We start from the raw sequence: 15,279 nt of genomic DNA on the forward strand, positions 1-15,279 counted from the left end.
AGAGCTGAATTGAGACTGAAGTGATCAAATCCTGCTACCAGCCAGATGATATTTCAGATCAAGCCCACAGGTCAGCTATTTGGATGAATGACTGGTGGGAAAGAGAGATAAATGGAAACAAATAAGTGCCCACTTAATTTTTTTGTTTTAGGATCACTATATTTACATACTTCCTACAATTAGATGCCTCTGTGGAGATTTATTTTTAATACCTATCTATTACTGTTTGCACAAACTGCAGACAATTTAATAAAACTGTCTACCTGCACTGTACCTTCACATGTCGGATTTTGTGCTGACCACTGTTCAAGATCCTTACACTGGAGCCTGCTCGGTCCATTTAATGCAAATCCTTCAGAGCAGCTAAAGTCACACGCTGAGTTGTATTTGAACTCTGCAATGGGATGAATGCAACTCATGTTGCCGTGCTCAGGAATTACCAAGGTTTCACATTGTTGGACTGCAAGAAATACAAGTGAAGACTGATAAGGAATTTGTTTCCTTAAAAACAATGGCTAAGAAACAAGACATTTTCATTTCAAGAAGTTTGATATAACAAAATATAAACTGAAACCATGCCTGTGCAACGGGCGAGACGATCTGTCCATTGTCCAGACGCTAAACATTGGATGCTCTCTGGTCCTTTCAGCGCATAACCTTCTCTACAGCCAAAGGTGCAGGTTGTATTGTATCTGAATGATCCATGTGGATGAAAGCAATTCATGTGATCCTTTCGAGAAAACACCAATCTTTTGCAACTGACAGCTGAACATTTTGAGAAGATATCAAAAGTTATTGGTACATAGAATTCAACAATTAATTATCACTATTATCTTTAATTCTAGAAGTTATTATGACAAGAAAGGAACTGTGGTCACTTTTCCACTGCAGTGTAGTGGTTCCCATGCTGGGGTACACTTGGAATGCAGAAAGAGTTACTTTAGGATTAACAAACTCATCAAGAAGGCTGGCTCCGTCCTGGGGGCGGAGTTGGATTTATGCGAGGTGGTCCTGGAGAGGGGGATGCTCCTCAAACTGCGGAGCATCCTTGACAATACAGCTTACCCCCTCCTTGACACACTGGTCAACCTGAGGAGTACCTTCAGCAAAAGACTGGTTCCACCAAGATGCAGCACAGAATGCCACAGGAGGTCCTTTTTCCCTGTGGCTATCAAACTTTACAACTCTTCCCCCTTCTGTCGTGGGGTAGACTGACTACCTCCCCCACCCCACCTACCCCCACCCCCCATCCCCACACCCCTCCACAAATCTTTGCACATCCCCAATCCTTTCCACTTGTCACTTTAATTTCATGTTTCATGTATCTTGTGTTTTATGACCGTTGGCAGATCAATTTCCCCCCTGCGATAAATAAAGTTCTATCGTATCGTATCGTTACATGTGAAGTTTTAATAAGAGAAATTTAGTAACAAAGTTCACAAAAAAGTATCAATTAATAGATGCTTGCTGCTTTAAGAGGACTACTTCTAGCAGTCCAGGAATTTCAGGGAAAGCCCCTGCTCCTGTTTAAAAGGGGCAACTCACAATGTTATCAGTTATTTATTGGTTAAGGTGTGAGGGTGTTGGCTACATTTACTGACAGTGAACTAGTGGAGTTCTCACTCACAAAGACTCTAGTGAATGATACAGCAAATCAACGCTGAAGATGGATAATTTTCCAATTCTCAAATTAACATCGGAAATGCTCAGGTAAGCTCCATTCAAGTTTGTTGCGGGAAAGGCTTCTACTGCTCTGTCCAGCAATATGGACTAACGTGAAATATTCATAGTAATCTACTGGACAAGAACTGCACTGCTCAATTGCTATATTACTGGCCAGTGGTGATATGCAATCAGAAGATTACCCTGGGGAGAGCAAATTTGGAATAGAAACATAGATTATACCTTTGCACTCAGGTATGTGTTTAGTCCACTCTGCAGAAGCTGTGCATTGCACCCTTCTTTCTCCATGTAACTGAAATCCTTCTGCACAGCTAAAGTCACACGTAGAGTTGTAGCTGAAATTTTTGTAAGGATGAGAACAGTTCATAATTACTGGATCACGAGCCTCCAGTCTGAGGCACTTAAGAACTAAAAAAGAAATATTAATATTAGTTGAGAAATTAGCGAGTAGATGAAATTATGGAAAACAATATATACATTTTTAAAAGCCAAAACTATTTTCGTGGCACATGTAAAGATTATGTACATTGACTTGCAGTGAATTAAGGAATATGGATCATACGTAGGCAGATGAGTTTAGTTCATCTTGGCCCCATTTTTCTAGCATGATGAAAAATGTCCACGAGTAAAAAAGGTTGTGAATTAGGTTGTGAAAATGGGACAGGCTCTTTACTCCAGCTTTTTGTGTCTATCTAAGACCTGAGGTATTAGCTCATTCCACAGATGCTGCCTGATCCGCTGAGTGCTTTTAGATTTATTTTTTATTGCATTTCAGATTTCCAAAATTTGCAATTTAAAAAAACTCATTGTGTAGCAGATTTTCTTCCCCGAAGAGCTTTAGTAAATAAGATGATCAATCAATATTGAGTTTATGGAAAAACTCACCTTGTTCACATCGAACTCCATAGAATCCTTCGTTACAAGCACATGTAAATGCACCAATTGTTTCCACACATTCACCATGACCATTGCAAGAGTCTGGAGTGCATGAAGCTGCAAAAAGATGTGGCAAATTTACGCAATTAATTGATCAATTTTAAATGCTAATCAAAACTTGTCCTCGGCTAGGTAATTCCAAATGGCCCAAAACTTTCACATTATGCAATTACATTTGGTCTGCAATGACTCCAAGGATTTTATATAAAGTTGAATTTGATGTGTTGACTATGTTTTGAATGAAGAATAACACAACATTATTCTAAAATTTGTCTTTTGCTATCTTTAAACTTGTATCCATATTATTTTTATCTTACACATTCCACTTATTTCAAATTGTGGTGCAGTGGTAGAGTTGCTACTTTACAGCGCTTGCAGCGCCGGAGACCCGGGCTCGATCCTGACTACGGGCGCTGTCTGTACGGAGTTTGTACGTTCTCTTCGTGACTGGCATGGGTTTTCTCCGAGATTTTCAGCTTTCTCACATGCCTGAGTTCCACATTTCACTTTTATTCACCCTCCCTTTCATTTCCTTTCTCCCCTTTCACCCATGATATCTCCCTCTAGCTTTACATTTCACTCTCCTTATCTGATATCCTGTTATCTCCTTCTCACCACTTTTGTCACACCCCACCCATTTGCCAATTAAACCTCTCCATGTGTATCCACCAATCACTTGCCAGGCTTTGCCTCACCCACATCTCTCTTTTCCAGCTTTCTCTCCTCTATTGTCACCAGTCTAAAGAAGGGTGCCAATCCAAAATGGTGATCTGTCCATTTCCTTCCACAGATACTCCCTGAACCCGTTGAGTTTCTCCAACATTATCTTTTTATACCAATTATAAGGCCTTCTGACCTCTTCCTAGTGTTTAAGCTAGTGCTTAAAATGCAAGTTTTTTTATATCCCCTTGTGTTTTTTTTTTACCTTGGAAACACAGTGGTCTTTTCATATTCATGCAAGGTTCATCGCTCCACTTTCCTGAAACTGCTGCCGCCTGGATATACATCCCGACACAGTCTTCGTTATTCTTTCCATTGCTTGGTTCTCCAGGAGCCCAGTTCATAAACACATTCTCCAGTTTCCGGTTCGTTCCAATCCAGGTCCAGCTGTTGTTTATCATCCTCAAACCAATCCAGACTTGTGCGTATCCCTTTGGCAAATATTCCATCAGGTACTTGTTTTCTTCCATATTCTGTATTGCCACCATGTCAGTGTAATGTTCTTTACAGTAGTTCCTAGCATTTTCCCACACCATGGTAATATCGTGGTGATGGTAGACCCAACCTTGCATGCCTCCGAACAGCAGAATTTCTGTAACCATAAACAAAATTGTGCCAATATGTGTTTAAACTGCAAAGCTTCTGCTGCGTGAAGAGAAGGAAAAAGAGGGTTGATGAATGTGTCTCTCCCAAAGCAAACATTGGGATTGGGATGTACTATTAATTATAACCACAGTTGTCAATTGATTACCATTAATAAGCCTGATTAACACAAACTGATGAATTCATGTATTAACATTTACTGTCAACGAGGATGAACTGCACAGTCACCAGTGGTCGGACAATGGAAAATGAAGATGGGTAAGAGGTTAGAAACGAGGAATAAACTGGATTGCAGAAGGTGGCAGTAATGAGAGCAAGCACCAGAGGGATTAGAGACAAGCTTCAAACTCTGGAATATTGAAACTGTCAAATTGTACAATAGAGGTAAAACTGAGGTTGTTGCCAATGAGGGGAACAAGACTGTGGTGATTTGAGTTACACAACATACTGAGGAATATGGAAAATGTGGGTCAATGATCCTAGCCCGAGGAAGTTACTGGAGAATTCCTTGGCCCAATCCTAGGCACATTCATCTTCAACTGCTTCACCTTAAGGTCAGAGGTAGGGATATTCACTGATAATGGCGGGGATGAGCAGGGGACATATTGGCGGCTTCCCTCCCTCTACAGGGCAGATTTCCCGGCTCCAGGCCTGCCACCAGGGGATAACCACGGCACCACGGTCTGTTCTGTCCCGTGACATCCTGTTGGGACACTCCTGAAACTGCTAACACAGGTCTTCTAAAGAAGGTGCCTGACCCAAACCATCACCTATCCATTTTCTCCACTGACCCACTGAGTTAATCCAGCATTTTGTACCCAACACTGGTCTTCTGAGTTCTCTGAATGCAGGGACTCGAAGTTCCCAATACCATCCCCAATATCCCTCTCCACTTTGAGTCATCATGGACCAGAATTGACGTGTTAGTGCCGAATTTTATCCGGTGGGTTTGAGCACAACCTCTGCCTGGTTTCTCTTCTGATGCCAGAGTTCTGTATAAAATGCCAATCTTACAGGAGTCCTGTGTCACTCACGCAAGTGACATGCTCTGCTCAACATTGGCCGGCTCAGTGGTCGGGGCTGAGCAACGAACGGTCCAGCAGGTGGCAGAGGCCAGAACTCTGAACAAACTGGGTTCAATAATGACCAACCCCACTCACCCACTCCATGCCCTGAAGGTGATCAAGAGCAGCATCTTCAGTCAGAGACTGATTGCACCAATGTGCAAAACTGAGAGACATTGGAAGTCCTGTTTACCAGCTGCTATAAGGTTATATAATGCGCATAAATAACTGCACTTTTTTTTTAAATTAATTGTATTTTAACTTGTATTTTAACTTGTATTTTAACTTGTTAAGTATGGAAGCTATTTGAGGAAATGTGTGGTGTTATGTCTGTCTTGAAGCTGTCGTGGCACTGTAATTTCCTGTAAAGGATTATTAAAGGTATAATCAAAAAATCATTGATAACTGAGTAGTACTTGGTCCCTGGTTGTAGGAATGTTAACCTTGCAAGTAAGAATTTAATTGTTCTATCTGGGACATATGACAATTAAACACTCTTGACTCTTGACTGATTTGCTAGAATTCTGGAGATTTGGAGTGTTTTGCTGAGATGATGTAAGGTACACACATCATACAGCTGGGATAGAATAACTCTCTGATTTGTAAGCTTGTTTAATTTAATCTTTCACAAAGTAACCCATCGGTTCTCACAACTAATGTACTATCAGAACTGTCGGATAAATATCATAAACTAATCATGTGCTTTTATAATTTGCTTACATCAGGCGAAATAAGCCATCGCAATGATACCAAATGAAAATAATATCACAGCAAGTGCTTCAGCCATGTTTGTGGTCTCTCATTGTAACACATTTAATGATAACATTCACACCTCAACCTTGAAAATGTCTTTGCTTTACCTCTAAATGTGCCTGGCTGGGAAGGTCCTGACCCCCTCTCTCTCCACTCCCACACAAATGTAACCTGTATGATGAGGTTATCCACATCACAAGTTGCTAGTTCACTTGCACTCCTTTACCAGACCAATCTTCCTAGAGCCATGTTGGTCCATCACTCCCAGTGAGCAGTGCTCACCATGGTATACAGTAGTGGGAAAATCCAAGCAGACTTGTTTTCAAGATTAGAGATGTGGACCATAGTTGGTGGTATTTTTAATCTTTTATTAGTGCAGAAGAATGTTCTTGTAGTATCACAGAGTGACAAATCAGTTCAATAAATAGCAGAGGAAGTACAATCTTACCATAGATCACCACAGTTAACGTCAACAGTCGGAACATGTTCTCTTGTATCTTTGGGCGTCACCTGTATCAACAGTTCACACTACCAAGAGTCATCTGTATGTGAAGAATAGATCAAATAGCACTAATTAATACAAAACTGCATAAAAATAAATCCTTAATTGCACAGATCACAATGACAGGCAAAATCTAGGTACTATATGTAAGAATGATTAATGCAGCATTTGGCTTTAAAAATATTGAATTTGCTGTATGTGACATTGGCTGCTTGGTGCTTCTATTTCTTACAACATGCTCTATGTTTTTGCTGCAAAACACTATTCTTGGGTATGCCATGAGTACATAATAGCCATTCACTTTCTCGTCACTTTTCCTCGTTGACCTGTCAAGCAGTTGGGGAACAGGAGAACATCAGAGCCAAAGCTGACTATGCTCCCATCCAACAGTCCTGCTCCCACCAGACAAATGGGAAAGCCAAAATCATTTTATGCATGCAAAATGCAACCTGCTGGATAAACTTAGTGGGTCAGGCAGCTTCTGTGGTGAGAAATGTAGTTGGCATTTCAGGTCGGGACCTTTCCTTTGGGTGAAAGTACAGTGACAAGTGTTGCACCTCCTACAGTTTCAGGAGAAATGGCCTCGGGAGAGGGATGGATGAGCAGACCAGGGAATCCCGGAGAAGGTGGACCTTTGGATAGCAGAAAGGAGCGGATAGGGAAAGATGTGAGAGGTAGCGGGATGCCTTGTAGCTGGCGGAAATGTCAGAGAATGATGTGCTGGATGCAAAGGGTGGTGGGGTGAAAGCTAAAGTCCAAGTTAACTCTTTCCCTATTCTATCCTGGCGGAGATGGGCTAAGACCGGGTGTGTGTGGGGAGGAGATATGGGCTAGTATATCATCAGTCACAGCGTGGGGGCTACTTCCTGAGGAATGACTGGAGTGCAAGGCCTCATCTCGAGAACAGATGTGGTGGAAGCAGAGAAGCTGAGAGAAGAGGGTGGCAACCTTAATAGAGACAGAATCGGAAGGGGTACCTGCACCTTATTTTGCTTATTTATGTGTGTAAATATATACATATATATTTAATGGTATATGGACACACTGATCTGTTCTGTATTATTTATGCCTGCAATATTCTGTTGTGTTGAAGCAAAGCAAGAATTTCATTGTCCTATCTGGGACACATGACAATAAACTCTCTTGAATCTTGAATCTTGGGAGTGAGAGAGTTTGTTGTAAATGCCTGTGAGGAAGACCAAGAGATTAAGAAAGGAGAGGGACGTGTCAGAAATGGTCTGTCGATTTTAGGGTAGGATGGAAGTTAGTGGTGAAGCTGAAGAAATTGACAATTGCTGCACGGGTGTACGAGGCAGCACCAATGCAGTCATTGATGTAGCAGTGTAAGTGTAGATGAGATGTGCATGAACCTTTAACATAGTGACCTCACCACTACTAACCACTCCCCATATCACAAGTATAATTACAACCTCCCCACATACTGATCTCTCTCTAGTTCCCGTGACAGACCACGTACAGCTAGTGCAGTAATGTATGTTACAGTATGAATAAAGTGAAGTAAAGACACAGTGTGTTGATGACGCATCTTTACATGGTGTCATAAACCTTACCCTTGCGCCTCCTGTTTATCGGTTGTTTATTTACTTTTGACCCAGTTCCCCGTCCCCTTTCTCTATTTCCTCGTTATGGCCACTTCTTGCCGCAAGTCCGACGTGCTTGTCTTCGATTCAGACATTGCCCATCGGTGGGATGTCTTTAGACGTGACTTCGACCACTATGTCACAATCACTCATCCTGCCGCCACTCCTGAGGTCAAAGCTTCTCTGCTTCTCAACCTGGCTGGTCCCGATGCCCTGGAACGGTCTGACTCGTTCGTCTGCGCTGCGGATGAAACTGCTCGGGACCCGGTATGTTTAATAGCTAAGTTTACCGCGATGTGCGACATCCCCTCTAACTGCATCTTAGGGCGTTTTAAAATGTTCGGGCGGCGTCAGAACCCAGGTGAATCCATTGATAATTATGTCGCTGCGCTGCGACACCTGGCCAGGCGGTGCCGCCTGGACACGCTGACCCCCGATGAACTGACCAGGGACATTCTGGTTTATGGTCTACGCGATGAGAAGCTGAGGGCTGAACTTTTGCGCAAGCCCGACCTGTCTTTTAACGAGGCGATGCACGCCTGCCGCATGGCCGAAGCTGTCACCTCGGCGGTGTCACCGGCTGATCATGATATTAACTTTGCCAGTGTTGTTGGCCGTCGGCGGTACACGGGCCCGCCACGACAACGGGGGCCCACTGCTCCCAGGGGAAGCAACCCGCAGCGGTGCCCCAATTGTAACTGCCTCTCATCAATTCAATGTGTGCCCTGCCTTGGGTAAAACGTGTAACTTCTGCAGGAAATTGAACCATTTCTCTGCTGCATGTCGTTCCCGTGGGAAGCCTGTTACTGCTCCACGGCGTATGTTAAACAATTTGGAGCAAGCTGATAGCGCGTTTGGTTCCCAGTACCAGCCTGATGAACTCCCTATGTCTGACTCGAGTTCCTCCCAGGGGGAGACCAGCATATTTTCACTGTTGGATGCACCTGCACTGATAACGGACCCTTCAGTTCGTGTAACTGTGCACAACTCGACCTTCACCGCGAAAATCGACACGGGGGCGGTCGCAAATGTAATGTCAACAAGCCTTTTCAGGAAGATAAGAACTAATGAGCAAGTCACGTCTGATCGCTCCCTTTTGCATGCCTATGGGGGAGGCGTGCTTGTTCCTGTGGGGAAGGCAACTCTGCACTGCAAGATACTGGAGACCTCTCAGCCCCTCACTTTTTTTCTGCTAGATTCAAACTGCATCACCCTGTTGGGCATCCGAGCTTGCCAAGACCTGGGGCTGGTCTCCTTCCACCATGACATCCACCAGGTGCAGACCCTTATGAACCCCCTGATCGAATATCCGGACCGCTTTGATGACGAGCTGGGCAAGCTGCCCTGCAACTACAAGATTGTTGTCGACCGCAATGTCGAGCCAGTGATCCAACCCGCCACACCGCGTCTCCTTCGCCATGAAGGATAAAGTTGAGTCGACGCTGCACAACATGGTTACCATGGGCATCCTGAAAGAGGTGAGCGAACCCACCCGGTGGTCTCCACTATGGCGGTTGCCGCGAAAAAGGACAAAAGCGAAATACGCATTTGCATCAACCCCAAGGACCTGAACCTTGCCATCAAACGCCCGCACTACCCCATGCGAACAGTAGAGGACGTCGCTGCACAGGTTGGCCCGGCCACAATCTTTTCCGTTCTCGATGCCAAGAGTTCCTTCTGGCAGATATCGCTTGACGAGCAGTCCTCCTACCTGACAACTTTCAGCACCCCTTTCGGCAGGTTCCGGTTCCTCCGGATGCCATTCGGGATCAACTCTGCCAGCGAGGTGTTCCAGCGGACAATGGAGCAACTGTTTGCCGGTCTACCGTGTGCCATCATCGTTGACGACATCCTGGTCTACGGCAAGGATGTTGCTGAGCACGACTTCAACCTCCGCCAAGTCCTGGACCGGGCCCGGAAGATTAACCTCAAATTAAACCCCAAGAAGTGCCGATTCCGCGTCCCGGAGGTCACTTATGTGGGCCATGTTTTTACGGCCTCGGGGCTGAAGCCCGACCCGCAGAAAACGTCTGCCATCTCCGGAATGTCTTCACCTACCGACGTGCCCAGCCTGCAGCGTTTCCTGGGCATGGTTAATTACCTGGGGAAGTTCATCCCCGACCTCAGCGAGCTGAGCGCGCCCCTGAGGGAGTTGATTAAGAAGGACACTGCCTGGGCCTGGTTCCCTCAACATCAGAGAGCTTTTGACGTCCTGAAGTCCAGGCTGGTCAGCACCCCCACGCTCAAATTTTTCGACCTACAGCGTCCCATTGTCATCACCTGCGACGCCTCCCAGTTCGGTCTTGGTGCCGCTTGCCTGCAGCTCCACGAGGGCCTGCAGCTGCCTGTTTCCTACGCGTCCCGCACCATGACCCCTGCCGAGCAGCGCTATGCTCAGATAGAGAAGGAGTTGCTGGCTGTGGTATTTGCCTGCTCCAAGTTCAAGGACTACATCCTGGGCAACACTTTCACCATCGAGACCGACCACCAGCCGCTGGTCACCATCCTCAACAAGCCGATCCATGTTGCCTCATCCCGGTTGCAGCGCATGATGCTGCAGCTCCAGTGTTTTACGTTCGAGATTGTCTATCGCAAAGGCAAGGACATGTTCGTGGCCGACACGCTATCCCGCGCACCGCTAACGTCCACCGATCGCCACCCATATGAAATGTCTGACTTGATTGTGCTCAATGTCAATATTGTCCCTTCACAGCAGATGAAGTCCCTGGTCGAGCACACTGCCGATGATCCTGCCCTGCAACAGCTTGCTGTCATCGTCCAGCAGGGCTGGCCCGACCGACGTTCCGCTTTGCCGGCTGGTGCCGTGCCCTACTTCCTGATCCGTGATGAGCTCGTGCTGCACGACGGCGTGGTTGTGAAGGGACACAAGGTTGTTGTGCCTGCTGCGCTGCACGACCACTATTTTCAGGCCGCCCACCGCGGTCATCCTGGGGCCGAGGCAACTTTGTCCCACGCTCAGAGCCAGTTCTACTGGCCCGGTATGGCTCAGTACATCCGGGAGAGGGTCTCCGCCTGTTCCATCTGTAACAGTCTCGCTCCCCACCAGCAACGGCAGCCGCTTCTGCAGCAGCCTGCTCCCGAACTGCCATGGATGGCGGTTGCCACTGACATTTTCGAGTGGCGTGGCAAACACTTCCTGGTCCTTGTCGACTCTTACTCCAGCTGGTTCGAAGTTGACCAGCTGCGCTCCCTCACATCTTCGGCCGTTATCGGGAAGCTGCGACGCCACTTCGCTACCTTCGGCTCCCCGGCCAGCCTGCAGTCGGACAATGGCAGCCAGTTCACGAGCGCCGAGTTTCGGGATTTTGCGGCCAGCTGGAATTTCCGCCACTACACCAGCAGCCTGGAGTACCCGCAGAGCAACGGCCTGGCAGAGCGCGCAGTCCGCAGCGCTAAAGACTTGCTGGAACATTGTCGTTTGTCTCGCTCTGACTTTTGCCTTGCCCTCCTTAACCTTCGCAACATCTCACGCGACCCTGCCATGGGCTCCCCTGCGCAGCGACTCATGTCTCGCACCACAAGGCCCCCGATCCCGGTGGCCCAGCGCTCCCTCGTGCCCTCCGTCCTCAAGCCCGCTGCTGTCCAGGAGCGCATTGCCCTTAAGCACGAGATCCAGAAGCGCTCCCACGACAAGTCCTGCCGTCCCCTCCCGAGTCTCTTCCCCGGTCAAGTTGTCCGAATGCAGTCCCCCTCCGGTCACTCCAGGCTCGCCACCGTCGTCGGCTCCGCAGGTTCGCCTCGGTCCTATCTGGTCGACCATGACGGCACCGTTTACCGCCGGTCCCGCCAGCACCTGAGGCTTGTCAACGAGCCACCACAACCGCCCGCTGACCCCTTTGCTCCGCCGCTGCAGTCTCCCACTCCGCCCGCCGCTCCTCGCATGCCTCGGTCCCTGCCTTCTCAGCTCTATCAGCCGACTTCTCCACCGGCTCATCCTCCCTCGCCTGCCCGTCTGCCCGCTGCTGCGCCCGCGTCCCCTCCCTCTTCTCCGTCTTCTCCATCCCCTCCCGGATCCCCCATTCCAGTTCGGTCACCTGCACCTGCACCTGCTCCCTTTCTTCCTGCAGGGAGGGGAGATGGCGAGATGCGAACCCGGTCGGGACGTGTGTCAAGCCGCCTGTCCGTTATGGCGACTTTGCGTAACTGTTCATAGCGCATGAGACGTGGTCGCCCTGTCACTACCTTGTTGCCTTTTGTTTCTAAGGGGAAGGATGTAGATGAGATGTGCATGTTCCTTTAACATAGTGACCTCACCACTACTAACCACTCCCCATATCACAAGTATAATTACAACCTCCCCACCTACTGATCTCTCTCTAGTTCCCGTGACAGACCACGTACAGCTAGTGCAGCAATGTATGTTACAGTATGAATAAAGTGAAGTAAAGACACAGTGTGTTGATGACGCTTCTTTACAGTAAGTGTTGGGGAATGTTGCCAGGTTTGGAAACAGAACTTGCTCCGTCCACTGTGATTGATCGTGGCCTCATCCCCACTCTCTCCTCTCATCCTCCCCCAACCCACAGTTCCCATCTGCCCACCTCACACCTCCCCAATGTGGTTCCATACCCTCCATTCCCATCACATGACCTCATCTGCAGAGCCAGGTTACCTCTCAGCCTCTGTTATGCTCATCTTGCTGCCTCCATCCACCAATCCTGCCCTCCTCACCTTGATCCATCTGTCATGTGACAGCTCTTGACCCCCCCCCCCCCCCCACCCCACTCCTCCCCCTCGCTTTATGCTAGCTGTCTCCCCTCTACTCTTTCAGCCCAGAGAAAGGGTCCTGACACAAAACGTGGACTGTCTATTTCCCTTCACAGTTGCTGCCTGACCTGCCAAATTCTTCAGGCAGTTGTCTTTGTTTAGGATTCCAGCATCCGCAGTCTCTTGTCCATGATTATAAATATTGAAATAGTCTGTTTGCATTTTTCTATTGCTTTATATGGTTCAAATGAAGTTAATGTTTGTAATATTTGCAGTAATTACAAATATTTAAAAAAATATGGGATCTTCAGTTTGTTTTGTATGTTTCTTTTCGACACTCTATCAGAGAGACTAATGCCTTATTTTGGGACGAGTTCCCTCTCCAGACAGACCTGGGTGTATTTTATTGGCTGTGGTACAGATAAGGTTGTACTATTAGCTTAAAGTCTGCGAATCATTGAGCTCTGTATTTACCCTGTATATCCATGGAAGTGTTCCCAGTGAGTTCAGTAATTACACAGGAAACAGGATTATGGAACTGACCGCATGGTTTAAATGCAAAAAAACTATTGTTTGCGAGAAAAACAAATGAAGCACAGCAGACACACTCTGTGGTGGTCTAAGTTCCTCTGAAGGCTCATGCAATTAGTTAAGCCACAGTTTGCCTGCCAGCAAGGGTAGTTAGTGGTTGGTAATGTGAGTGATTGTACACGGAGGTTAATGAGCAGAGCCAGGGCAGGGTGGAAACCTATATTTAGAGAAGCTGACATACAGCTAGAGATAAGACCGTTTGAAGGGGAGAGTTGAGGGAGAGACTATGAAGAGTGCCCTTAAAGGAAATTGCCCTCCTGATGTCCTGCTGTTTATTCATTTGTCAAGCTTTGTATTTTCGTGAATATAAACACTGTACTCATGAACTCCACACTTAGGTCAACCCAAAGTGAACCCCGCTATGGCCTTTAAAACAATCGGAAAGTGTCAATTTACCATTGCTCTGTCTCCTAACCATTTGCAGTCTGGAAGGTGCAGTTAATTTAGGTCAAAAATTCACCAATAGAATCAAAAGTGCTTACACATCGACTAGGCATGCCGACTACATGAGACATAGAATAAGGAACACAACAGCATAGGAACACGTCCTTCAGCCCACGATGTCTGTGCGAACATGATGCCAATCTAAAACTAATCTTGTTTGTCTGCTCAAAGTTCTTATCTATTCCCTACCTTTTCATGTGTCTATCTAAATGCTTCTGAAATGTTGCTATCGCATAAGCTCCCACATCCGCAGGCAGTGCAATCCAACCACCTACCACCCTTAATGTAAAAAAAACATCCCCCCCCTTGCCTTAAACCAATGACCTCCCGCATTTCATGTCTCCAAATGTCAAATATGAAGGGCTCCAAGCAGCTCCCAGTAATCACCTGGACCACCACAACCAATTAAAAAAAAATACCTTGTGATATTACCAAGTATTTATGTCGGGCAGCTGCATATTTTAACAGAAGTCAACAAATGTGGCTTGCACTCAAAAGATGGAGAAAAGATCTACCAATTAAATATCCAAGTTGTCAACATTCACTTAATATACTCCAATATGCCTGTCATGTGATACTTTCTTCACTGCCTTTGAGATTTCATGTGCACAACAATTATGTTGTTACTTTCGTCAACTCTTTCCGTTACTTTGTCAAATAAATCAAACACCTACTTCCTTTAACATCCAGACTAATAAATAAAATTTAGAATGCCTTGACATTTATTATTCCATTTTATCTTATCCGCTATTTTTTTTAATACATTTTCTGTGGCCTTCCAAATTTCTCTTGCAGTCTGTATTCTGTCTAGTTTTCTAATTATGTGTTGGGCATTTGTCAGTTACCACTTATTTTAAAGATTGTTTCCTTTACTCTCCAAATGCTTCTAGCTATAGATGCCCTTTATTTCCACCTTGTATAAATGTGATGCATGTGAGTTATTGCTGCTTCAAAATGTCACACTGTTATAGTTTGGTCATAATTCTATTTAAACAATATTATTTTTAATAAATAACTTGGCTAAATCTATTATCCAAGTACAGCCTGTTGAGTTGATAATCAACGATTTTACAATTACTAAATTACCTAATTTACAGTGTTAAATAAACAATAATTTGCCCAAAGCAAATAAATAATTCAATGCCATACTGCATATCTGGCAGTGAATACTCCTAAGCCCAGCAAAATAATATTGCATCAGGTAAAATCTAGTCCTTCCATATAAAATAAACTTTGCTCACCATATTCTTCACGCAGAAAATCTGTAAGACTGGCTTTCGATCCTTCCAGCTTCACAAAACCTCTGAAGATAGTTCTTAAACAGCAGAAGCATAAAACTCAACCTCCGTGGATTTCCTGAAGAATTGTTGATTTTGGACTCGCCCACTTCTGCTTTTGTAACAGGCTTCTTGCGTATGCAGGAAATTGTATAAGTAACGATTGATTCAACAAATGTATCTGATAACTGTCCATCCTCACGTTCTTTATAAAGACTGTGTCATATTTTAAATAATTTTATGTAAACTTGGCTACAAAAGAACAAAAATAAGCACCTCCTCTTTTTCCTTCCATTCTCCAAACATTTACTATTAGCAACAATATTGGATTTGGCATTGGTTTCTTATTGTCAAGTGTTTTGAAATAGAGTGGAAAA

General features: G+C 45.6%; 1 protein-coding gene across 1 annotated transcript in view; it reads right to left on the bottom strand.

Moving 5' to 3' along the window:
• The window catches only part of LOC116977581 (P-selectin-like), a 152,190-nt gene extending 137,206 nt beyond the window's left edge, over positions 1 to 14,984 (bottom strand). Inside the window, exons 1-7 of the mRNA XM_033028131.1 lie at positions 14,867 to 14,984; positions 6,208 to 6,301; positions 3,545 to 3,931; positions 2,569 to 2,676; positions 1,906 to 2,091; positions 580 to 765; positions 275 to 460 (exon numbers count right to left, since the gene is read on the bottom strand). Coding sequence (XP_032884022.1) covers positions 275 to 460; positions 580 to 765; positions 1,906 to 2,091; positions 2,569 to 2,676; positions 3,545 to 3,931; positions 6,208 to 6,244 — 1,090 coding nt within the window. The 5' untranslated portion in view covers positions 6,245 to 6,301; positions 14,867 to 14,984. The remainder of the gene's footprint in view (positions 1 to 274; positions 461 to 579; positions 766 to 1,905; positions 2,092 to 2,568; positions 2,677 to 3,544; positions 3,932 to 6,207; positions 6,302 to 14,866) is intronic.
• Between the last annotated feature and the right edge of the window lie 295 nt (positions 14,985 to 15,279).

Source organism: Amblyraja radiata, chromosome 10 (genome assembly GCF_010909765.2).
Source record: "Amblyraja radiata isolate CabotCenter1 chromosome 10, sAmbRad1.1.pri, whole genome shotgun sequence".
NCBI lineage: Eukaryota > Metazoa > Chordata > Chondrichthyes > Rajiformes > Rajidae > Amblyraja > Amblyraja radiata.